Source organism: Ixodes scapularis, unplaced genomic scaffold, assembly GCF_016920785.2.
Source record: "Ixodes scapularis isolate PalLabHiFi unplaced genomic scaffold, ASM1692078v2 PGA_scaffold0__279_contigs__length_252992795, whole genome shotgun sequence".
Lineage (NCBI taxonomy): Eukaryota > Metazoa > Arthropoda > Arachnida > Ixodida > Ixodidae > Ixodes > Ixodes scapularis.
In genome coordinates this window covers 174,380,666-174,406,824 of record NW_024609835.1, presented here as the reverse complement: position 1 = coordinate 174,406,824, position 26,159 = coordinate 174,380,666, and the positions used below count along the sequence as shown (strand labels likewise).

General features: G+C 43.5%; 1 protein-coding gene across 1 annotated transcript in view; it reads right to left on the bottom strand.

Moving 5' to 3' along the window:
* The window catches only part of LOC8041528 (V-type proton ATPase 116 kDa subunit a1), a 115,050-nt gene extending 89,316 nt beyond the window's left edge, over positions 1–25,734 (bottom strand). Inside the window, exons 1-4 of the mRNA XM_029980659.3 lie at positions 25,464–25,734; positions 14,292–14,370; positions 13,269–13,369; positions 9,934–10,062 (exon numbers count right to left, since the gene is read on the bottom strand). Coding sequence (XP_029836519.2) covers positions 9,934–10,062; positions 13,269–13,369; positions 14,292–14,370; positions 25,464–25,580 — 426 coding nt within the window. The 5' untranslated portion in view covers positions 25,581–25,734. The remainder of the gene's footprint in view (positions 1–9,933; positions 10,063–13,268; positions 13,370–14,291; positions 14,371–25,463) is intronic.
* Positions 25,735–26,159: the final 425 nt, after the last annotated feature.

The window sequence follows — 26,159 nt, the reverse complement described above, 5'->3', positions numbered from 1 at the left end:
GACTTAGATGGGACAGTTTCTGAACGATGAAGTAACGATCTTACAACTGAGCTTTTGTGTTGAGTAGGGTGATGAGAGTGGTAGTCAAGAAAGTTTTGTCTGTCACATGGTTTACGATATACGGATGTCTCCATCTTAAAAAAAGGTTCACTAGTTCTATGGACACGTACATCTAAATACGGCAAGGTACTATCGGTTTCATGTTCACAGGTGAACTGAATTGAGGGGTGGACACTATTCAAATTGCGGTGAAAATCAGTTACGTTCTCTCTGTTAACCATTACAAAAGTGTCATCGACATAACGACGGTAGAACTTCACGGGGAAATCAATGCCAGACATTACCTTTCCTCAACATATTCCACGACGAGATTCGAGACGGTGACGGAAACTGAACTCCCCATAGGGCATCCGCTGACCTGATGATATATGTCCCGATTAAAACTAAGATTACACTGGTTGAGACAAAAACGCAAAAGGAGTATAACGTCTTCAACAAGGAGGGTTGTGCGAGTGGACAACGACTGGTCTGCCAACAACCGGTCACGGGCGACATCAACCACCAGGGCGTTGGGGACATTCGTAAATAATGAAATCACATCAAAGGATACCATAGCCTCGTGCGGTAGCAGGGTCTGAGCGCGTATAAGTTCAACAAAGTCACGGGAATTCCGGAGGCTAAACTCATTTTTTCTTGTAAGAGCGCTCAGAATCATAACCAGATATTTGGAAAGGCTGTAAGTGGATGAACTAATAAAAGATACAATCGGGCGTAGGGGGCAACCCGGTTTGTGAATTTTGGGGAGTTCATACATCTTGGGTGTCGCGGCGTCAAAGGAGAAGAGACGACGATATAGGTCGTCACTGATGCGTCCTTTCTTTTTCAGCTCTCGAAGGTGGTCAACTAACTCTCTTTCGGACTTAGCAGCGGGATCTCTTGATAGCCTCACGAAATAGTGACTGTCGTTTATAACTTCATACATCTTCTTCATGTAGTCATCCCTATCAAGCACAACGGTTCTTTTTCCTTTGTCGGCCTTTAAAATCATGATGGAGCTGTCTGACTTCAACTCATTAAGACCGTTCTTGTTGACCAACAAACAAATGTCCCATCGGCGCCTGGATCGAGCCGAACGAACACGTTACGTTAAGGGTTTCGGAGGCATTGGGACGCGGCCTTGGGCCGTTGGGGGTACGAACCGTATACAAACCCTACAGAACAATCGCCAATGTTATCTCCAAGCCAAAAGATCCGACCCTGCCAGAGGCAGAAAGGGTCGTGATTTACCAGGTACAGTGCAAGGAATGTGACGCTTCCTACATTGGAGCGACGAGACGAAAAAGAAAAGCAAGACTAAAAGAACACGCACGGGACCGCCACCCGCTTCATGTCCGAACACTTCGACCACGCATGGACGTCAGGACACCAATTTGACATTGACAACGCATCCACCTTGGAGGGGGATAAAAGGTGGGAACCGAGGAAGCTGCTGGAATCTTGGTTCATCCAGAACGACAAACGCGGAAGTGATTCATCGCTGGTAAACAAGAACCGTGGCCCCCTGCCGGACGTGTACACAAACTTTATGCCTAAATAACCGAACTTTTTTGTGCGACTCTCACTCGCTCTGCGCTCTACTGAAGATGCCTCCCGCATGGGAGGCGAAACGTTTAATTAAATTGTTATTTTTGTGATGTCAAGCCGTTTTTGTTATTACATTTATCACGTCTTCGCCCGGCTTGTGGAGTATTTTTGCGCTCCTAATTTCACCGGCACGACAGCCATGGGAGGCCACTGCGAGCAAATGGGGAGAGAAATAATTGAGGCCTATCGGATGGCGACAAGCCCGGAAAACATAACCACCCCGTCCATTTCGCTCTCAAGAAAGGAGATTATCTTTCTTAGGCCCTTAAAGGGCCCATGAAACGATTTTTGGGTTGGGATAAATCATTTTAGATTGGGATTTTACTAATAGCACATCGTTCAGTGGACCAAAAGAAAAAGGTAGAAAGTCAAAAGCCTGACTTTCAGTGCGAAAATTTGAAAACAGAGCGGACTATTTCGTACCTCCTCCCCTTCGCAACCTCTCTGCCTTTTCACTGTGATACAACCGCGGTCCCAAAAGCGCGTTATCGGGTCCAAACTGACGTCACACGCAACCGGACCTCACTTATTCCCTTCACCCCTAAGCTGACACTGTGGTGGAAGCTACACGCTTGCCGGACCAATCAGCCGCCTCCCTTTCATCACCTGACTTCATTCTCTGCAGCCACATTTGCCACGCTCACGTGGCAAGTGTGGCTGGCCCAACGAGCACGTAGCTTCAACAGCACTGTCAGCTTCGGAATGAACGGGGTGGGGAAAGCGACTTTTGTCTGAATTTTGAGCGACGGGCTAATCTTCTAGGGGGAGAATGGATGTGTCCGGGATTACACAAACGGGAGTGCGAGCAAGAGGGGACTACCCCTTTTCGTCTTCTTCAACTGTTTGGTGGAATGCGCGATTTATGAGTTCAGGAGGAAAGCGAAACAGGAAAAAGTTGGAAAAGCGTTTCATGAGCCCTTTAATGGAAGCCGAACGCTGACAGACTAGGCAAGGCGACAAGGTCACCGGCAGAAGCGGCCTTTCCTTTTATGCGTTTTTGATGCCCCTTCGACCTCGCCTTTTGCAAATCCTCCCCACCTGCTTTTGCGTCTTCGTGTGGCTGTCAGCGAGCGCGACAGCCGCTTTAAGCAAATCAAAAGGATGAAGCGAAACGCGTTACTCAGCGTGACCTCTCTACATAGGACGCGTAGGACAAAAAAGTTTGGACGAAAATTTGTCACGTGACGTTTTCTGTCACGCTGATGGGATCTCTGGGGCTGTCGTTTTCGCCGTTTGGCTAGTTATAGAAATAAGCAGGCCACGTAGGTCCGGTTTTCGAACTGGGCTCTTCAGTGTTCTGTTGCTTTCGTGCGTTGCAGACGCGGCCGTGTTTTTTCGTCGTAAACGGTCGGAATACGTCCATGCCAATTTTTCGGTAACAGTCATTTTTTGCACCGGAGTTCGTGGAATACTTGTGATGTGTTTGTTGGACACGCTTCGACAAAAACTGCTCTTCGCCGACGACGAGACGTCAGTTGAATGTGCGCAACGTTCTTCCTCGAATGTGTTTGTGGGGTGCCTGAGTTGGATTATGCATCTATCAAGGATTACATGATATCGCTCTTTTATTAGTAAGTGCACTGCAAGCATGATTCTGATAGTCGCCCTGCTTTCCTTTCATTTTCCGCGGTTTTACGTGTGATGAGTTTTGCCTGGCATGAGGACAGTGTTAATTGTATTTTATAATTTGCTTTTCGTTTTACAGAGAAGTGTGACCTTTGTAAATATGTTGAGAATACACTGTGTGTAATGATAGTTGTTTAATAAACTTCTGGGAGCGATCGAAAAAATTTGTTTGTCCGTATAAGTGATTGGATATGCAACAAATGACATGTAACGTACACATACTTGCACGACGTTCGGCCAATACGAAGCAGACGCATCGTAGAGTTTTCGCACAATATTACGCGAACGCTAGGCCGGGGCGAAACAGCTGTACGGCAATACCTGCCGGGTATCAAACGGTGGTGCAAAACTGGACAGTTGAGGGATATTGTAACCGACTTTCGGCCGGCACTGGCACGATACTGCAAAGTATTGCCGTGCTGCTTGGGAACGGAGGTGATGACATCTTACTATCGTGCTTCCAACGCTTATTTATTTTATTTCTCTCCTGGGACGCGTAAAAGAGCACTTCTGTGACACACCAGAGATATTCGAAACTTGGGCTGGCCTCTCGGCTTTCTTTGCCACTTTTGGCACTTATTTGGCACTTCAGTGGGTAGCCAGAAAAGAGCCAAACTTCGGCATGCCCCGAATCGACAAATTAACATTTACTGCGGCAGTTATGGCTCAAGTCTGGCACTTACTTTGGCACAACTGTGGCGGACCAGAGAAAAGCCAAACTCGGCGAGGCTGAAATACCGAAATTAGGCGTTGCTTTGGTAGTTATGGCTCAAGTATGGCACACTTCGGCACTCCTGTGGCGTATCAGAGAAACGCCAAATTTTGGCGTGTCCGAAATACCCAAATTAGGCGTTGCTCTGGCAGTTATGGCTGAATTATTGCATCAACTTTGGCGCTCCTCTGGCGGACCAGAGAAACGCCAAACCTTAGCACGTCCCAAATACCGAAATGAGGCGTTGCTCTGGCAGCTATGGCTGAAGTATGGCACCAACTTTGGCGCTCCTCTGGCGGACCAGAGAAACGCCAAACCTTGGCACGTCCCAAATACCGAAATTAGGCGTTGCTCTGGCAGTTATGGCTGAAGTATGGCACCAACTTTGGCGCTCCTCTGGCGGACCAGAGAAGCGCCAAACCTTGGCATGCCCCGAATTCCCAGTTTAGGTTTTATTATGGCAGTTATGGCTCAAATCTGGCACCAACTTTAGCGCTCCTCTGGCGGACCAGAGCAACGCTAAACTTTGGCATGTCCAAAATACCCAAATTGGGCATTGCTGTGGCAGTTATAGCTCTAGTATTGCACTACTTCGGCAATCCTGTGGCGGACCCGAGAAAAGCCAAACTTTGGCACGTCCCAAATACCGAAATTAGGCGTTGCTCTGGCAGCTATGGCTGAAGTATGGCACCAACTTTGGCGCTCCTCTGGCGGACCAGAGAAACGCCAAACCTTGGCACGTCCCAAATACCGAAATTAGGCGTTGCTCTGGCAGTTATGGCTGAAGTATGGCACCAACTTTGGCGCTCCTCTGGCAGACCAGAGAAATGCCAAACCTTGGCATGCCCCGAACTCCCAGATTAGGATTTACTATGGCAGTTATGGCTCAAGTATGGCACCAACTTTGGCACTCCTCTGGCGTACCGGAGAAGAGCCAAACTTTGGCATGCCATAGGATCGCCCAACTTAGGCTATAGTTAGGCACCGTACTTTGGCACTGATGAATGCCATGGTGCAAAAACCTAACTGCGCCAAAGTTGGGCCCTTATGTTTGCCAGACCTTTGCCCAAGTTGGGCATTCCTCTGGCGTGCTACCTGGGTTCATTATCATTGGCAATGAAAAAGGTCGAATTCTAAGTAATCCGAGATAACTAGATTAGTGATACCTCGTCGTGACGCTAGAGCTTTTCAAGCTTTTATATTTATAGTACATTTCTCTTTGGGACTGTAAACAGCAATATTTCTGCACCTTCATTATCATTGGCAATGAAAAAGGTCAAATTCTAAGTAATCAGAGATAAGTATATTAGTGATACCTCGTCGTGACGCTAGAGCTTTTCAAGCTTTTATATTTATATTACATTTCTCTTTGGGACTGTAAACAGCAATATTTCTGCACCTTCATTATCATTGGCAATGAAAAAGGTCGAATTCTAAGTAATCAGAGATAACTAGATTAGTGATACCTCGTCGTGACGCTAGAGCTTTTCAAGCTTTTATATTTATAGTACATTTCTCTTTGGGACTGTAAACAGCAATATTTCTGCACCTTCATTATCATTGGCAATGAAAAAGGTCAAATTCTAAGTAATCAGAGATAAGTATATTAGTGATACCTCGTCGTGACGCTAGAGCTTTTCAAGCTTCTATATTTAAAGTACATTTCTCTTTGGGACTGTAAACAGCAATATTTCTGCACCTTCATTATCATTGGCAATGAAAAAGGTCGAATTCTAAGTAATCAGAGATAACTAGATTAGTGGTACCTCGTCGTGACGCTAGAGCTTTTCAAGCTTTTATATTTATAGTACATTTCTCTTTGGGACTGTAAACAGCAATATTTCTGCACCTTCATTATCATTGGCAATGAAAAAGGTCGAATACTAAGTAATCAGAGATAACTAGATTAGTGATACCTCGTCGTGACGCTAGAGCTTTTCAAGCTTTTATATTTATAGTACATTTCTCTTTGGGACTGTAAACAGCAATATTTCTGCACCTTCATTATCATTCGCAATGAAAAAGGTCGAATTCTAAGTAATCAGAGATAACTAGATTAGTGATACCTCGTCGTGACGCTAGAGCTTTTCAAGCTTTTATATTTATAGTACATTTCTCTTTGGGACTGTAAACAGCAATATTTATGCACCTTCATTACCATTGGCAATGAAAAAGGTCGAATTCTAAGTAATCAGAGATAACTAGATTAGTGATACCTCGTCGTGACGCTAGAGCTTTTCAAGCTTTTATATTTATAGTACATTTCTCTTTGGGACTGTAAACAGCAATATTTCTGCACCTTCATTATCATTAGCAATGAAAAAGGTCGAATTCTAAGTAATCAGAGATAACTAGATTAGTAATACCTCGTCGTGACGCTAGAGCTTTTCAAGCTTTTATATTTATAGTACATTTCTCTTTGGGACAGTAAACAGCAATATTTCTGCACCTTCATTATCATTGGCAATGAGAAAGGTTGAATTCTAAGTAATCAGAGATAACTAGATTAGTGATACCTCGTCGTGACGCTAGAGCTTTTCAAGCTTTTATATTTATAGTACATTTGTCTTTGGGACTGTAAACAGCAATATTTCTGCACCTTCATTATCATTGGCAATGAAAAAGGTCGAATTCTAAGTAATCAGAGATAACTAGATTAGTGATACCTCGTCGTGACGCTAGAGCTTTTCAAGCTTTTATATTTATAGTACATTTCTCTTTGGGACTGTAAAGAGCAATATTTCTGCACCTTCATTAGCATTGGCAATGAAAAAGGTCGAATTCTAAGTAATCAGAGATAACTAGATTAGTGATACCTCGTCGTGACGCTAGACCTTTTCAAGTTTTTATATTTATAGTACATTTCTCTTTGGGACAGTAAACAGCAATATTTCTGCACCTTCATTATCATTGGCAATGAAAAAGGTCGAATTCTAAGTAATCAGAGATAACTAGATTAGTGATACCTCGTCGTGACGCTAGAGCTTTTCAAGCTTTTATATTTATAGTACATTTCTCTTTGGGACAGAAAACAGCAATATTTCTGCACCTTCATTATCATTGGCAATGAAAAAGGTCGAATTCTAAGTAATCAGAGATAACTAGATTAGTGATACCTCGTCGTGACGCTAGAGCTTTTCAAGCTTTTATATTTATAGTACATTTCTCTTTGGGACTGTAAACAGCAATATTTCTGCACCTTCATTATCATTGGCAATGAAAAAGGTCGAATTCTAAGTAATCAGAGATAACTAGATTAGTGATACCTCGTCGTGACGCTAGAGCTTTTCAAGGTTTTATATTTATAGTACATTTCTCTTTGGGACTGTAAACAGCAATATTTCTGCACCTTCATTAGCATTGGCAATGAAAAAGGTCGAATTCTAAGTAATCAGAGATAACTAGATTAGTGATACCTCGTCGTGACGCTAGAGCTTTTCAAGCTTTTATATTTATAGTACATTTCTCTTTGGGACTGTAAACAGCAATATTTCTGCACCTTCATTATCATTGGCAATGAAAAAGGTCGAATTCTAAGTAATCAGAGATAACTAGATTAGTAATACCTCGTCGTGACGCTAGAGCTTTTCAAGCTTTTATATTTATAGTACATTTCTCTTTGGGACAGTAAACAGCAATATTTCTGCACCTTCATTATCATTGGCAATGAGAAAGGTCGAATTCTAAGTAATCAGAGATAACTAGATTAGTGATACCTCGTCGTGACGCTAGAGCTTTTCAAGCTTTTATATTTATAGTACATTTGTCTTTGGGACTGTAAACAGCAATATTTATGCACCTTCATTATCATTGGCAATGAAAAAGGTCGAATCCTAAGTAATCAGAGATAACTAGATTAGTGATACCTCGTCGTGACGCTAGAGCTTTTCAAGCTTTTATATGTATAGTACATTTCTCTTTGGGACTGTAAAAAGCAATATTTCTGCACCTTTATTAGCATTGGCAATGAAAAAGGTCGAATTCTAAGTAATCAGAGATAACTAGATTAGTGATACCTCGTCGTGACGCTAGAGCTTTTCAAGTTTTTATATTTATAGTACATTTCTCTTCGGGACAGTAAACAGCAATATTTCTGCACCTTCATTATCATTGGCAATGAAAAAGGTCGAATTCTAAGTAATCAGAGATAACTAGATTAGTGATACCTCGTCGTGACGCTAGAGCTTTTGAAGCTTTTATATTTATAGTAAATTTCTCTTTGGGACAGTAAACAGCAATATTTCTGCACCTTCATTATCATTGGCAATGAAAAAGGTCGAATTCTAAGTAATCGGAGATAACTAGATTAGTGATACCTCGTCGTGACGCTAGAGCTTTTCAAGCTTTTATATTTATGGTACATTTCTCTTTGGGACTGTAAACAGCAATATTTCTGCACCTTCATTAGCATTGGCAATGAAAAAGGTCGAATTTTAGTAATCAGAGATAACTAGATTAGTGATACCTCGTCGTGACGCTAGAGCTTTTCAAGCTTTTATATTTATAGTACATTTCTCTTTGGGACTGTAAACAGCAATATTTCTGCACCTTCATTAGCATTGGCAATGAAAAAGGTCGAATTCTAAGTAATCAGAGATAACTAGATTAGTGATTACTCGTCGTGACGCTAGAGCTTTTCAAGCTTTTATATTTATAGTACATTTCCCTTTGTGGCTGTAAACAAAAATATTTTGACACCTTAATTATCATTGACAATGACAAAGGTCGAAGTCTAAGTAATCCGAAATAACTAGATTACTGACACCTCGTCGTGACGCTAGAGCTTTTCAAGCTTTTATATTTATAGTACATTTCCCTTTGGGACTGTAAACAACAACATTTCTGCACCTTCATTATCATTGACAATGACAAAGGTCGAAGTCTAAGTAATCCGAAATAACTAGATTAGTGACACCTCGTCGTGACGCTAGAGCTTTTCAAGCTACTATATTTATAGTACATTTCCCTTTGGGACTGTAAACAACAACATTTCTGCACCTTCATTATCATTGACAATGACAAAGGTCGAAGTCTAAGTAATCCGAAATAACTAGATTAGTGACACCTCGTCGTGACGCTAGAGCTTTTCAAGCTTCTATATTTATAGTACATTTCCCTTTGGGACTGTAAGCAACAACATTTCTGCACCTTCATTATCATTGACAATGACAAAGGTCGAAGTCTAAGTAATCAGAGATAACTAGATTAGTGATACCTCGTCGTGACGCTAGAGCTTTTCAAGCTTCTATATTTATAGTACATTTCCCTTTGGGACTGTAAACAACAACATTTCTGCACCTTCATTATCATTGACAACGACAAAGGTCGAAGTCTAAGTAGTCCGAAATAACTAGATTAGTGACACCTCGTCGTGACGCTAGAGCTTTTCAAGCTTCTATATTTATAGTACATTTCCCTTTGGGACTGTACACAACAACATTTCTGCACCTTCATTATCATTGACAACGACAAAGGTCGAAGTCTAAGTAATCAGAGATAACTAGATTAGTGATACCTCGTCGTGACGCCAGCGCTTTTTAAACTTTTATTATTTACAGTAAATTCCCTTTCCTTTATAACAATTATCTTCTTTCCCTCTTTGAGAACGTTGAAACTTTTTGGGGGCGGTTTTATCGATGTGCCATTCTATGTTGTTGCTAAATAAAAGACGTCCTGTTCCCGTCCTCGTCTTCGCTGTTTTATACTTTCAAGTTTTCGTACTGAATCGGAGCTTAGGATTCATTGATATTTAATCTCTAAAATTAATATATGTAAAATATTTTTTTTTAAAAACAAAAAAACATGAAGTTATTGAAAGAAACTAGTCATTTTGGCATTCTTCTGTGCAACTTATTGTGTTGTACTGTTTGTAGTTAAAGCCTTGCTCATGCTGTGTGTGTATGATCGCAGAAATTCGAAGGAGTGACTGCTCAGGCATCGTGATCGCTCACCTGGTCGAAGAAGTCGTCGATGGTCCTGAGCAGGAGCTTTATCTCGGTCAGCTCAACGTAGTTCTTCTGGAGCAGCCGGTTGTTCTCGTTGATCTCTCGCAGTTCACACTCCAAGCGGTCTACGTTGGCCTACGAGTTTTGGAGACAGCACTGCTTAGTCCCAACTCCCTGGGTGCCATGATGTCTCGGCTCCGCGTACACTCCCTTAACCACACCCATAAATCACTCATCCCTACCTTTGCGCTTTGTGTGACGTTCGCATGGTGCATTTCTTCCTGTTCGAATAGTGAATCTACAGAACCCGTGAATAGTGTGTTAAAACTAAAAATATATGCACAAAAACGAACAGGTACGACAACGCAGAAGTTTCCTCTTCCTTTCTTTGCCCATGTTCGTTCCTCTTCGTTCCAATGCTCATCTAGAGCAGCAGTAACTATCGCTACACTAGGGCTTTGGTTTTTTTTTTTGTCAAAATGGATAAGTTAGTATGGTCTGTGTTCACTTAGCTGTTTAACACACGAACGTACTACGTGGATCCTTGCTGTAAGTGTTGTCTTGCCTGTGAACCACTGTTGGTGTCACACTCTAGGAATTTCACAAGGCACTACAATGGTAAACTAAAAACAGGAATACGCGTTTCTTTTTTCCCCAATTTTTCGCTATATCCCAGGCAAGGTCCTCTTTAACAGGGAGCACAAAATTGTAGTGTGGTCTCAAATATGCTTAACGTTTCAGCTTTCCATTAATCCGGCAAGAACTGTTCATGAATGTGAACGATCAAATGCAATGCTTTTTGCGTTTTTACGCGATTGCAAATTTAGTCAAATATGCTTTTAAAGTACTCCTGGTGACCCGAAATGGCGTAAATTTGGACCATTTTGGGTGGGAATTTCTCCAAATTGTGACACCACCCACCATTGCATTTGTTTTATAAAGGCTTAGCTATCTTTTCACCATCGCACTCTTCGCTAGATTTCACTTCTTACACACAGAAAAAAAAAAAAATTCATGTTTTTTTCCGTTACCCTTCACATCTATGGTGATATGTAGGGACACAGGGGATCCCACCACAACTAAATTTGGCATGCATACGCTTTAGGATACGTATAATACCACTATAGAGTATTGGTCACAATACACATATGTATTTATAAATAAAACTATCTTTAAGTAAGTACTTTTCTCCCTTTTAAGATGAATTTTTGTGACTTCCAATTATTTTAAAGTAAAATAGGTATCGCCATATCGCTTTTGTTATTCATTGCATTTAGTGGTTTGACAAAAAGTAGATTAGTGTAATTTAATTTCTTTTTCTTTTACCATGCGCGACGTGTGCACAATAAGATGCTCGTTTTGGCCTGTGCATTGTATCTGGAACATAAAAATAGCTATTTTGAAACAAATGCATACTCATGTCAGAGAAATAACGCACGATAAAATGTGAAGTCTTCATTCACCTATCGGAAATACAAAAAAGTTTGCATGAATAATATTTCAACGCCGTATTTTAGCTGAAAGGGTTGGAATATTAAGTACCAGATTAACGCTTAAGGATGGCAAACTTAGTGCCATATAGATTTGCTCACCATCGGACAATGAGAGGGCTACTGCAGAAAGTGGTTTAGTGCCCCTCTAATGGTACGTTTACACTTGCGGATCCGTCAGCGAATCATCCCAGCTTTTGCCGCTGGGGCGAAACGCTGGGCGGAAAACGCGGCGGCGAGGCGTATAGGTCCGGGATCTGTTTTTGCCGCCGAACGAGGCATTTCGCTGACCGGAAGTGACATTCTTGCGCAGCGCGACGCTGCCTACGTCATGAGTAGCCGTTCTTGCGGGAGCCTACTCATGACGGCATGTTACGGCATGTTACGAGAATAGCTGCCGTAGCCGACGGCGCCGCCGCCGCTCGAAGGAAATAGATGTAAACGCAACCCGGTTGTCGCCGCCGCCGCCAGGAGCGGATCCGCTCCCGCGGCAGCGGATTTCTTCTCAGGTGTAAACGTACCATGATGCTGTGCCATAGCCTCCTCTCCGTATAGAGGAGGCTATGGCTGTGCTCATCTCCGAGAGTAATATAAATGCTTGCTTTGATTGATTTTTATATCCCCATCTGTCCCGTGTCTGCATAATTTACAAGGGCGTATGCATCCTATCCGAAAGCCGCATATTCACAGTTGTAGGTGAATACGCACCATTCGCAATATATTTTTGCGTGATAGTCTTGAACATCACTATTGCTTTATACGGGCTCATCTGGAAACTACGCCTTCCCAATCGCCCACACTTCGTAAAACACACCATTTAAATTCCATAAACAAATTGCTGCCGAAGTTATAGGCAGTGCGTGCTTCAGGAGGCTTCAAATAAGTAAGGCTAAGGTATAAACAAAAAGCTTGCCGAATACCTCGTTGTCATCCACCAAGAGGCAAAAAGAGACCAACAGAAAAATACAATCTATACCCAGCACAGCTTTTCACAAAATTTGAAGCACTCTCAACTTTTCACTGCAATAGAATAAAATCAGAAATTCAACTTTTTTTAAAAGTCGAAGCAAGCCATGATTGCTTAGCCAGATGAAAGTCAGATTCCTCACTTTATCTGCTAATCTTGTCTCTAGCGAATGCGTTCTTACACTGCAAAAAAGGGTATATTCTTACACACTCTGTCCGATATAAGACACCCCAAAATTTCAGTTCGACGAACGGCGCACTGACGTCGACCTGACGGTACTAACTTTTACAAGAGGCTTCATAGCCGTGTGGTACAACTTATTAAAGTAGCTAATGTACATTTTACTGACTACAAAAAAAAATAGTCGGGGTTTTCTCGGCACTCCTGCAAAACCTCAGTGTTTTCTTTCTGCGGTCTTTGATACGTGCTTTAGCTATTTAATAAGGTATATCGCACCGCTATCGAGCCCCTCGTAAAATTTAGGGCTGTCTGTTCGACTATTGTGGGCTGTACGTCGAACTGAATTTTTTTGGGGTGCATTATATGAGACAAAAGGGTGTAAGCTGATACTTTTTTAGAGTATACATATCCTTTATCATCTAATGCCTTCTGGAAATTGCATCAAACTTATGTATTAAATACTATCAACTATACACAAAATTGAACTAGGCTATTCCTGCATCGGCCGGTATTATTTTAAATACCCATCAAAATCTGCGGATATTCCGCGAGTAAGCGAGGCACCTGAAATGGGTAATCAAGTAGTGTTGTTGGCTACACTGATAAAAATTAATGCATTAGCGAGCTTCGTCGCCTCTCCACAAACGAGACACAATTCCGTTCCGGCCGCTTCCCCAAAAATAAGAACTGTTACTCTGTCAGACCTCGAGGTCCACCATGTCCCTTGCTTGGGGCAGATTCCCCACCTCATCGCCGTCTTCAGGAAGTGGGAGCTGGTCATTCTTTATCTCCCGCTCCACAAACCCTGCGGTGACAAGTGCACGTGTGAAGCCAGAGAGCGCGAGTCAATGTTAAAAATATAGTGAGCAATAATTAAAGATGAATGACCTCCAAGCAAGCAGACGTGCTGGTCAATCTTTATTACAAAGTCTCTCCAGAATGCGGAAGAAATTAAATGAAGGGGGGGATGGAAGACGTTTACAATTTTATGTGATGCCGAATTAGAGCGTATTTCTTGAGGAGGAGGAGGGAAGGCTACGGAGGGGAATTTAACGGAAAATTGTCCCACAATTTCCCGGCAAATTGCCCCACTAAATGTAGCGGGAAAAACCGCCCACTAAGTTTGGCGGAAAATTTCCCCCCTAAATTTAGCGAAAAAATTTCCCGCCAACTTTATGCGCCATGTGACGTCACTCGTCACCCTCGTGACATCGGGCGTGACGTCACGTGTTACGTCATTATGGGAAATGTCCCAGGATGCAACGCGTGGTTACGCCGACGGTGACGCAGACGGCAACGGCGACAACGACGCCGACGGCGGCGCCGCTCAAGCCGGAAACGGGCGCCTAAGAGCTGCGCTCTCAAAAAAAGATTCGTTAGTGGGCTCTTCGTTCTTATTTCGGGTTTTTTGAGAATCGATGCACATACGTGGTGGAACAGAGTACCTGCGATCGAACGCACACACATGTTTCATGAGTCACAACGTACAAGATTAGAAAATACAAATTCTTGTCTCAACTAAGAAGACTCCTGTTTTTAATTTCCACATCGACTGAAAGGTTTTAAACGCCCCCCTCCCGGGAACCTTTGAAGGCCCATATCAACGCGAACGTCACGGTGCATCACATTCAGATTCTATTTGGGCGCGGAACAATGCTTTCGCGTTACAAAGGCAGAGAGAATTATACTCTGTTTCAGTTGGCGGCAAGGACATGATTCTGCTTTACTTAGTTTTCGTTCCATCTCGTCGCATCGTCGAATCTCGTTGACAAACTTCCGCTGGAAGGCGTTCACGTCCGGGTTCAGCTAAAGGAAGCAAGGAAAACAAACAGGTTGTTTTTAGAAACGCGAATGTTAGTTAACAACCGAACCGTTCGAAAATACAACAAAAAGAAATCAGTGGGCGTGCCAAATGCACGAAGATAAATAATAAACTTACACGGTGTTTCTGAACGCAGTTGAGACGCACAAATATCGTATTGACAAACTTAGGTGCGGAGTGTAATATAATCTTTTAGCGGATGCATCTTTAGGTGGCGTAACAATCATACACAACTTGTGTAGGTGTCGGTTTCTTGGAAAAAGTCAAGCCAATAAATCTTGTTATTCCGATGCATGGGAAGGAAAATGAAAGCACCCCGCCTGGTTGACGCTGCCACCCGCAGAGGGTACAACATCAAGCAAAAACTTGAAAGCCTCTTCGGTATGACCAACCGAATGCAGATCTATCAGATTCAAGTATGTGCTGCGCCATCTCTTAGCAGCAGCGTCAACCAGGCTGTTTGTTTCTGTTTTACTCCCTACTATAAAAAACACCGTACTTTACTTGCATCTTTTAGAGACACCTTTGATATTTTAGTAAAATAAATGTACCGCCTAAAAACACATTTTTAAAAGCTTAATTGCACTTAGTTCACTTATTTACTTATACGAAACCTTTACGCTTATATAGCGCACCAAAAAGCACCCTGTAGCAAGCAAATTAACACAAAAATGGCCTTATAACTCATTCATAAAAAACATACTGGAACAAAAACAAATTTGCTTCAAGAAGGTTTCAGAGCATCCTGCATGTGAATCGTGTTTCTGAACTGAATGTTTAAAATTCATTACGCTCACAGTTCATCTAGAAAACAATTGCGAAATTATTTTATAAAAATATAACACGACAATGAAATTCAGCGGGGGGGGGGGGGGGGGGGGGGGTACGAAACGGTTCTTGATTTTCAGGAAAGATTATCAAAGGAAACCAAATGATGAGAAAAAAAAAATAAACTCGTTTCCGCTACTACGCTGGAAACGAGTTCCTTCTAAAACATTAAAATGTTTCTTTTATAATAGAGTACAGGTAGTTACCGAGAAAAGCGAATCGTGTTTTTTGGCCCAGGTAAATATACTACGCATCGCAGAGAGACCAAACTCCGTGAGAAGATGATAATGGCAGTTTAGCCGTTGGAATGGAACGTGAAACTTTGTAAACATAAAGTTACCTGAATCAAAGGGTAATTTTGAGAAACGAAATTTTTCAATGAGCCAACGTCTGACGTCTACAAGCCGACGCTGATAAATCCCGTTTGCTCTACTGACGTCTAACTCCTGATTAGCTCAGTTGGTAGAGCGCTCCACTGGAAATAGAGAGGTGCCTGGTTGGATACCAGGACCAGGTGGATTTTTTCGGTCGCGCACAAGTAACCTAGCCGTGTTTAGGGATTTGTGTTTGACCGTTACCGCCTTTGTTTCCTTCTCCAGTGATTATTTTCGTCGTTCTCGTATACACAAACTCATGTTTACAAACAAACCGGAGCGCCCCTAGCGGACGCCACCGGCGCCGCGCATGCGCGACAGGGGTGTGGGCAAGAAGCTCGCCGTCGCCCATAAACAAACCATTGAAATGCGATGCTATCGGCGTCGGTGTGAGTCCCCCTGCCCTTTTTCGCGTTAGAATTATTGATTCTCGTCTTCCTGGGGCACTGTCTGGCTACTTGAGCGGCCTCAGCGAGATTAACGAGGCTCGTTACACCGCAAAACTTGGCGTGAATAATGTGACATGCAGCGATTCATTCCGCGTGGACGCCGCAGTATGTACGCTAAACCCTGATTCGCATGATTTGATTTCGCTCGCAATTTTCAGTCGTGACGTCCCTCGGTCTGCAAAGGCGTGAACCGTAGCTGAGATGGTCGACGTCGATACTGAAAATTTAAAGCAGAGTCGGACCGTGTGAATCAGGCATAACGAGCCGGCGATGGCCACTGGTAACAATGATCAACACCTCCTTGTACCTACTGTTTACATCGAGCCTGCTTACCAACCTTCAAACTTTAAGGCTTATGAGGCCTGCACTTACTTCTTATGTCAAGTACCGGGCCCACGTTTGGTCTACGGGCCGGTGTTGTCTAAAAGAGCGGACGACTAGCAGAAACGTTTGAAAGAGCAGACGACAGTTCGAGCGAACAGACGGCCGTTTGAACTTGAAGACGCACTAAACGTAGTCTGCAAGTGGTCCGCACAACTTGACGGTTTTCTGGCGCTCATATTGGAACAAACAAATAAATCTGATGACCACAAGTATATGTGAATTCAACACAAAGTGCTTCCCGCCCAAGCAATCGTTGTCCGACGGCGTCTGCCTTTCCCTTTTCACGGCACATATCCAGATTCTCGGACGAACCGAGCACATGAAAAGTGACCTTCAAACCTTTCTCGACACTTTTGGAATGGCCCCAGTTGCGGCGTTTTGACGAGAAGGCAGGTTTCTGTCTGGTTCCTTTCAAAACAACGCAGGAATACACGTCTGGCACGGGGACTTCTGCCCACAGCTCCAGACCGGAAGTGCGACCGACGCGCCACCACTGCGCCGTGACGTCACAGAGTTGAGTTCGTGTATAGCTCACTTACACCTTTGCATTACTTGTAATATCATCATCGTCGTCCACCTAGGCCTAATATTGTCAAAGGAGAAACTTAAATCGTGGACGCATGTGAGATTCGTGTTAGTGGAAAACAATTGTCAGCAAGAAAACAAAAATAATGAATTCTCTTTCTTGTTGAGAAGTGTGTTTCACCGGTAAAAATTCAACAGGCGTTCACAATATCGTTTCTTGTTTGTATGATATTAGGCTTAGCTAAACGTCGTCTAATAAAAATTTCGTTTTGTTTTCAATTATATTTTTATCCGGTTAACTTCATGCTCTCAAACTTTCGCGTTCTATTTCAAAACGTAACTTCATATTCTCATGGAGTTTGAGTTTTCTGCAGTGCATTGGTTTACTTATTCAGGCCGAGAAACGCGGTTCTCTTTTTTCGGGAACTTTCTGTATTCTTTATACGGCGAGCAAGTGTTCTATAATGCGTTCTTCGCGCATATGAACACTAAGAAGGGAACGCCTACACTCTAAAAGAATTCCGTGCATCTACTTTCCCGCACAACACTCGGAGAGCCAATCAGCGCAACTTACGGAGGCAGCTCAGCGTATGACGATGTCGAAACATATGTTTAGACCAAAAAACGCAGTCTGACTTGTGACGTTAACCAATGCAAAACGTCACGCTTGCATTGCTTAATGTCACAACTCAGTCTGCGTTTTTTCTCTGAAATTGCTCGCCTTATACACCAACTCAACTCTCCTACGTCACGCCGCGGTGGTGGCGCGCCGGACGCACTTCCGGTCTGGGGCGGTGGGCAGAAGTCGCCGTGCCAGGCATGCATTCCCGTGTTCCTTTGGAAGGAACGAGACAAAAAACCTGCCATCTCGTCAAAATGCTGCGATGGGGGCTTTACCAATAGAGTCTGTAAAGGTTTGAAGATCAGTTTTCATGTGTTTTTGCACCCTCCGTTCGTCCGAGAACGTGGATAGTAGCCGTGAAAAGGGCAAACCAGACGCTTTCGAACTATGATTGCGTGTGCGGGCCACAATTTGTGGTCGCCAGATGTATTTGCTTTGTTCCAACATGAACGAGAGAAAACACCCGAGTGTTCCGGACCACCCACGGGTTCAGTGCGTCTTCAAATTCACACGCCGCCTGATCGTTCGAACTTTCGTCTGCTCTTTCAAAGTTGTCTGCTTTTTGTCGTCTGCTCGTTCAAACAAAAGCGGCCCGTAGACCAAACTTTGACCCGGTGATTGCAATAAGAAGTAATTGCAGGCCTCAAGAGGCTTAGGTAGGTTCGGTGTAAACAGTAGATACAAGATGTTAATTATTGGTACCGGTGGCCATCACCTACTTGTTACGCTTGGTCTGTTCCCGCTTTCGAGTTTCAGTATCGACGTCGATCATCGCCGCTACCTTATACACTTTTGCAGCACGAGCGACGTCGCGACCGAAAATAGCTACAAGAATCTCATCATGGTTTTGGCGTCCATTCTGCGGCGTTCATGCGAATGAATCTCCGCACGTTAAATTATTTACGGAAAGTTTAGCGACGTAACGAGCCTTGATAATTTCGCTCAGGCGATTAAAGTGGTAAGACACTGCGATGAGGACGTAGAATCGACAACGCCAACGCGACAAGAGTATGCAGACTCACACAGGACGCCGACAACGTGACATTCGAATGGTTTGTTGACGCGGGACGCGGTGCTTCTTGCCCGTACTCCATTGCGCGTGGGTTCGAACTGTCGTCTGCTCTTTCAAACTTGGCTGCTTTTTGTCGTCAGCTCGTTCAAACGACAGCGGCCCGTAAACCAAACGTTGACCCGGTAATTGCGATAAGAACTAAGTGCAGGCCTCAAAACACTTTTGAAGGTTGGTTGGGGTAAGTCGGCTAAGGTGTAAACAGATACAAGAAGTTGTTGATCATTGTTACCAGTGGCCATCACCGACTTGTAATGCCCGATTCTACTTGCGGTTTTCAGTATCGATGTCCACCATCTCGGCTACGGTCCACGCTTTTGCAGTCCGAGCGACGTCGCGACTGAAAATAGCGAGCAGAATCTCATCGTGGGAGTCAGGCTTTAGCGCCCATTCTGCGGCGTCCACGTGAAATGAATCGCCCCACGTCACATTATTCACGCAAAGTTTTGCCTCGATAGTTTTTCTGAAGCCGCTCAAGTAGTCAGACATTGTTAGGAGGACGTAGAATCAACAATTCTAACGTAAAAAAGAGCACGGGGACTCCCACCGACGCCGACAACAACGCAATTCAATGGTTTGTTTATGGGCGACGGCGGGCTTTTTGCCCACCATCCACCGCGCATGCGCGGCGCCGGTGGCGTCCGCTAGGGGCGCTCCGGTTTGTTTGTAAACATGAGTTGGTGTATACTGCCCTTTTCGCGACACACAAAAAAAATCAAGGGCCGAGGTCGCTGCACTTGCAATGATGACGTTTTATATGTACGACTGTGAACCACACTATATATAAATCGTTGCGTACAGTAAAATCTCGTTATAAACTTCAGTCCTAATGCTTTTTGCACTGGTCCTATCTGACACAAATTCAAGTAATTATGTCATACCAGATGCATTCGTATTCAGAACCGCATCTTTGTGCGCACGTATTTGTGTTTAATGATATTTTTTACCGCATAGAAGCAGAGATAAAGACATGACACCTGAAAGAGCCTGTACTATCACGTGCAGTTTAATAAATACGCAAAAATTGCATTTGATTATTTACGCTGGAGTCCGTCCCCCTCCCCCTTCCCCCCGGCTGCGTTCACATGGATGCGACAGTAGCACATCTAACCTATAGGGAACCAGACCCCATACGCCCACGGTTCCTCTCCTTCTTTCTCTTCCTCCCGATCACATTCGTGATATCTCGATTCGATACGTTCAATCGAAAAATCGAATCGATGCATCCTTGGTACTGACAGCGGGAGAAACGCAGGGCGTGGTTAATTATGTTGATGCTTCGTGATTTGTTCTTACACGTTGTTATCGGCCGACGCCGCCGTCTCGTTGGCTACGGAGAAATAACGTGATTCTCAAGACGCGCCTTGGGCTTGAGCTGTCGTTGACTGTATACTCTTTTGCGTTTTGCTTTCATCGCGAGAAAGAAACAAGGCAGGCGTAGGGAACTATCACAGCTTGACGAGGCTTCCGCCTCCCCTTAGAGTGTGGGGCTGGAGCGGGACATCGGTAAAATGAGAGCGCAAAATTAACAAAAATATCAAATATGTTGTACAACATTAGGTCCGTTTAAAGCAATCCTAAACGTAATTAATAGGGACGCTATAATAGTTAACGTCTCACTCTAATGTCTACATTTGTTTTAGAGAAACCATATCACTAGCTTGTAAATGCTCTCTGATATTTTTTCTGGAATTTGGGAGAAGAAAATGGGAGATTACATGGTTTTTCAATTTTATTTCACAAAAAACGTAATAATGGAAGTGTTGTTTGTCGCAAATGGTTGTTATCTTTAACGTTTTCCGGGTATTTTTTCAGTGTTCAATCTGAGCTAGTATTCTTTGGGTTTCATTAGTCATGACATTTTAAAAATGCACAGGAACGTTTTTAAAAAGTTTAGAATATACAACTTGATCAAAATTTGAATTTTTTACCAAAGTTTAGAACAGTCTGAACGCATACAAGTAAACCTTTTAGCTAAACAGACAGTCTCAGACAGAACTGAATCTCTAAGGCAAGCTGGAATATTCCGCCGAACGCACACGTAAACCGCACAGAAATTTACGTCCAAGAATGACAGATGTGAATGGGACGTGGATGCTTTTCTGCCGCGTGTGCAGCAGATTTTATTTTACCGCGCCTCATATTGGCTGTGCTTACCTAAGCTTTGCTTGCATCACTCCAGGTATTTTTGATGCACAATGGGGGGGGGGGGGGGGCGGTTAGATATTAAGTGCTCGTATGCGGATTTAACTTTGCATGGCTTTCTTTTCGCTAACGTTGAGACTAAATCGGGGAAAAAGTCCTTTCCTTACTAAGCTTTCTTTCACTTTTTTTTAATTTTTGGAGAATGCAGTTGCTTCACTCAACTCCTCTGCGTCGACCACCTGCTGCGTCTAGTGCACTTCGTGCCTCGTACAAGAGGCAGTGTGGAAGAGACCGAGTTTGTAGGCTTCTCTCAAATCTTTATAATTACAAACTCACCAGCTTAGAAAAAATTGCTTTGAACTAAGTTCGCTGTAACTTCTTTACGAAAGATCAATGCACTCCAAACCCATTGATGTCTTTTTTCCTCTTATTCGACCAGTATACATTTACCGGGCCATAAATTCAGACTGCGGCAAACTATGCTTGGACGAAAGCCAAACAATTAAAATTAAATCCCTTACAAAAATAAAGCAGTACTTTGGTCTTACCTGACAAAATTGTCATATGTAGAACACGGTTTTTGGTTGCCAAATCTTGTTCAATTATTTATATTCCGAAACTGTACACCGGCTTCCGACGGAAAAACCACTCATCGCCGCTTTCGTCACGTGATCGCTTGAACCAGCAAGTGGGAGTGAGGCACTACCACCAAGCACGCCAGGTGTAGTGGTGACACTATTGCAATAAACCCTAAATGACAGATCTACAACGTCAACAAAATACGCTGAACTGGGTGGGTGATGCCTCGTCCACCGAATTTCGTAACTTTTGCTTGCAGCTTTTTTTTTATATAATGCTTGAAAAGGAAAGGTTTTTCACTATACTGTAATGTATATGCTAACAAACTCTTGCATGTGAAACTATGCTTATCGTGGAAAAGCTACTGCTCTGGCTTATAACCTGAGAAAAATATTCCGATCACATTCATAAATTGCTCAAAGGAATGTTTATAATGCCTTCAGAATAGATGTGGTTTCAACTCAATCTTTTGTATTTTAACTGGATTCAATATAAAATATTTTTCACAGTTTATTCTCGTTTCTTTTATCATTATGTTATGACCATGATTGAGCTGTATCAGCATTTTTCCTGGGAAAAGAAAAATGGTCTTCCTCTAATCAAAAGAAATCCTAAAAGTAAATGAAACTTTTAAAAGTCTACTTGCAAAGTAAAGCTTTAAGCGTTTCGAGAGCTTACAATTTCTTTTGTGTAATTTTATAAGTTAATGCAAAACTTTGCCATGCGGAGAGCAGATTTAATGTCATCTTTAAATGAAGGCAAATTTCCATCAGGCGCGATTAAATTATACGTCACTTTTTTTAAAACTGGCAAGAGAACAAACAGTACTTAACACTTTCTTCACTGCAGAAACAAGGAGTCATCGGCGGAACGTTTTAATGCCTTAGCATTAGAATGCTTGTTTTGACGAAAACCCGGCGGTGTCTTTCGCTTGTCGGAGCCGGAGAGAGAAGGAGAAGAGGGGGAAAGGGTAACGCGCGCTATGTTCTGATTGGTCCGAAGTGCTGACGTCAGCACGCGTCAACCACTCCCCCTCTCCCCGGCGCTGACAGACTGACTGACACCGCCGTGTTTTCTTCAAAACAAGCCCTCTCCTTTCGTCAAATTCATGCGCACAGCGGCACAGCGGCACAGCTGGCACGCAGCCAGAGAGGAAGAGGCGCCCTACAACACCTCCTAGGTAACAAAGCCATAGTGCTGAATAGGATGGCGTCTTCAGAGAAGGCCAACGCTGGGCACAGATTGGAAACGAGTGCTGCGTCAGCGCTCAGCTTCGAGTCAAGTTTGAGCTGAACCTTAACGCAATCGTCGTGTCCAATCTGTGTCTCTGATAACTCCGTCTCATTCAGCCTTAATGCTTTGTTATCTAGGAGGTGTTGCACCGCGGCGTGGTGGAATACGGACGTGCTCAGTTGCCGCTCTGCCATCGCCGGTTGTTCTTCGCTGTGATGTGTGTCTGTAGTTAAAACGATGGATGCAGTTCTTTCTACAAGTGATATGGATGCGGTTCTTTCCACGAGTGATATGGATGACCGCAGCCAAGGGCGTCGGCATACTTTGACAGGCAGAGTACAAAAAGGGGTAAAAAATTACAGGAAAGGCCATTGGTGAATTCTTAGAGAATCCGTTAGTATGACCGTTGGGAAACACCACAGGCGTCTTGCTTTGGGAAACGCTAACACTGACCCCCTAATGAGGCCAAAAAGGGGCAGCAAAAAATAGAGGAAGCAAAAGAGAAAGGCCAAAAAGAAAGCCAAAAGTGAAAAGTGAAGGAGTCGGCATTAGGGCTGACCCATCATCCACCGGTGATGCTAACGCATTCGCTAAGAATCCACCAATGAATCTTCCTGTCAATTTTTCTGCCCGAGTTACTATCTCGCAATTAGGAAGTTGCCTTAACAGTGCGATTTTTGTTCACCCTATTAAAGTTAATCACTTTTACGCATCTCTCCACAAGTATCACAACAACGCTCCAGATGTCATTCAGGTTATATTTGCTTGAATATGTAGTAATTCTGAAATAATTATTCATATATTTTTGCTCGAAGCTCGACATGACTATTAAAGCAGAATGATACTACCCAGAAACTAGATTGGAAGGGTGAAGTCTCAAAAATGTTGTTTTTGCTCGAAAGTTATCTAGCAAGGTCGTTTGATTACGTGCCTCAAAAGCGAAGCAAGCACAAGGTTGAAATTTTGTTAGTCTTTTCTCGTTAATTTCGTTAACCAGTAAAAAAAAAGAGAAGTTAAAAGAACATAACCAGAAAGTCAAGTGATTAAGATATTGTAGTATATGGAGACGAAAAAATTGTTTGCAAGATAGTAGGACAACAAAATTAAATTTTACACATAAGATTATTCAAATATGCTCGTGTCATGTAACCATAAATCGACGTTTCACCTACAAAGCTTTTGTCACGTGAAATTGCGCCCCCATGATGCGAAAAAAATGCGAAAACACAACGAACTTTTCCTACATCTCAAATTTTATGCTGATTAAATACTTAGGATGCATTAACAGGATCACTCTGAGCGGATGTGCAGCCTTACCCCGAATGGTCGAAGTAATCTATTGGTCGCTCAAACGACTTTTGCAACGACTGCGGTAGAAATATCCCCCGACGAAAAAAGTTCAAACTGTTATTTCTCACCAGACACTCGTTCCGTTCGGCAGGAAATTGGTTCAACGAGTGTCGAATAAGCGGGACATTACAGTCCGAGCACTGTGTGACCGTGTTAGCGCGAACGCGACTGCGAATCTTTTTCACATTTCCTTTCTATAAAGTGAATGGACTGGTATAACATTTTACCGGCAATGTTGATGCCGCAAATAGGTATTTTCAGCCACATTTAGGTCACCGTCAGCGTAAGAACAGCAGGGCGTGTGTTATTATCTTCACTTCTCTTGCCTCATGGCTCATTCTTCGGCGTTTTTATCCGCATATGTCAAATCTCATTTAATGTAGAACGATAATGAGATACTAACGCTGCCCGTAACCACGCACTGACAAAAAACAATCTGCGAGTTCGCTTTTCCGGACAACACTCAGACAGTCAATCAAGGCGAAAAATAAAAGGGATAAGATCCGAGCAGACGACGATCAGCTCATCAGACGATTAGATCTCAAAATCGCAATGTGGGCTGCCACAATGAGCGAGTGAAACGCCATTCTCATGGTCTCTGGGTGTCGATTGTATCTTTCGTCTGTTCGTATTTTGAACTTCCTCATTCGCTGGGATTTTTGTACTGTTTGACGTGATTCGTTGCATCTGTCCGAAGTGCAGGAAAGTGAACTCTTATGCGGAGCGCAAGTTCGTCTGCTTCTTTTGCAGGGGTTGCGGTGACGTCAGAACAACGTCGAGTTCTGATTGGCTCTGATGGAAGAATAGTGGGTAGACCCCAAGGCAGCTTGCTTTGAGCTCCACCCACTATCCTTCAATCAGAGCCAATCAGAACTCGGCGTCGTTCTGACGTCCTCGCGACCCCCGCAAAAGAAGCAGACGACTTGCTCTCCGCATACTACGTTTCAGGCGCTGCCGAGGCTGCGAGCTAACTGGACTGATCTGGCAGCCTCAAAAGCGGAAGTCACTGGGCCTTTTCTATTTATGATTAGTTTAGCGATGATAGAAAACGTATATAGAAACACGAAGAACACCATTCCATGATGGTGCACCTTTGACGCTGTCCTATTGGTTCATCAGCTCGTAGCATCGACTGCGTCTGAACGAATAATGCACGTTTTCTTTGAGCGTACACTTGAAAGAGTCTGTAGGGTCTACTTTTCCGTAAAGTACTTGATAGAGCCAATTGCTGCCGCTGTGAGTGTGACGTTTCATCTTGCTCAGTGCCAGAGTGTCTAAGCACATGTTCAGCCTCGTCAATGGGCCAGCTCCCTCGATAGATTTCAGCGATGGGCTCTTTCAAGTGCTCTGCGTGGAAGTAGACGCACTGGGATCTTCAGAGTGTAGCGTTCGAAGACAGCCTTTCGATTCTAAAGAAAGTAAAACTGTAAGTGCGGGCGATCGCTCGTTCGCGCTAGCGGTATCGAGCTATGTGTACATGGAAAGCCTATAAGCGAGTGAACGAGTCAGGCGCACTTACGTCTCTGAACTGCACGAGACCGAGTTCCCCCAGCTCGGCGACGCAGTTGAACGCCGCCTCGGACTGGATGAACAGCTGACACAGCGTCATAGGTTCACTTCGGAACAGTGAGCCCATGGCGGATGTCGATGAAAGCACTCCGGAATGGAATTTTCACTCGATAGAACGTCGTGCGGGAACCGCGCGTTTCGATGTGCTACGTATACGAGGACGTTCTGAGATCGAATGCTGCTTCCCCTTCGGTCGCGCTCCGCGGCGTTTATCTAATCTCGAGACGTGAGTCGGAGGGAGAGACGCCCACTTGGCTACGAGAGTCGATCGTATTGTGCTCGATGCCTCCCCCTCGGTCCATTGTTCGCTGCTCTCGAGAAACGCCCGGGAGTCCCAAGTTCATACGAGCGAGCGAGCGGGTTTGGCTTGTTTGAAATGGTTTATTTAAGAGAGCGAGTATCCGACAAGAATGTCACGTGTATTTAAAACTTAACACTTTAGTGCGCTGGAAACTTAAAATCAACATTTTGCGGTGACGTCTCCTACTTGGGCCTTAAATCGAGCAAAACAATAAAGGGTGGGAGGGTGGGGGTCATGGTTTAAAAAGGTTCGAAGAATTTATATATGGTGGTCCGCCATTTCACTAGAACAAATCTGAAATCCGCTTATGAAGTTTTTACTCCAAAAGGACCGAACGCAGATTTT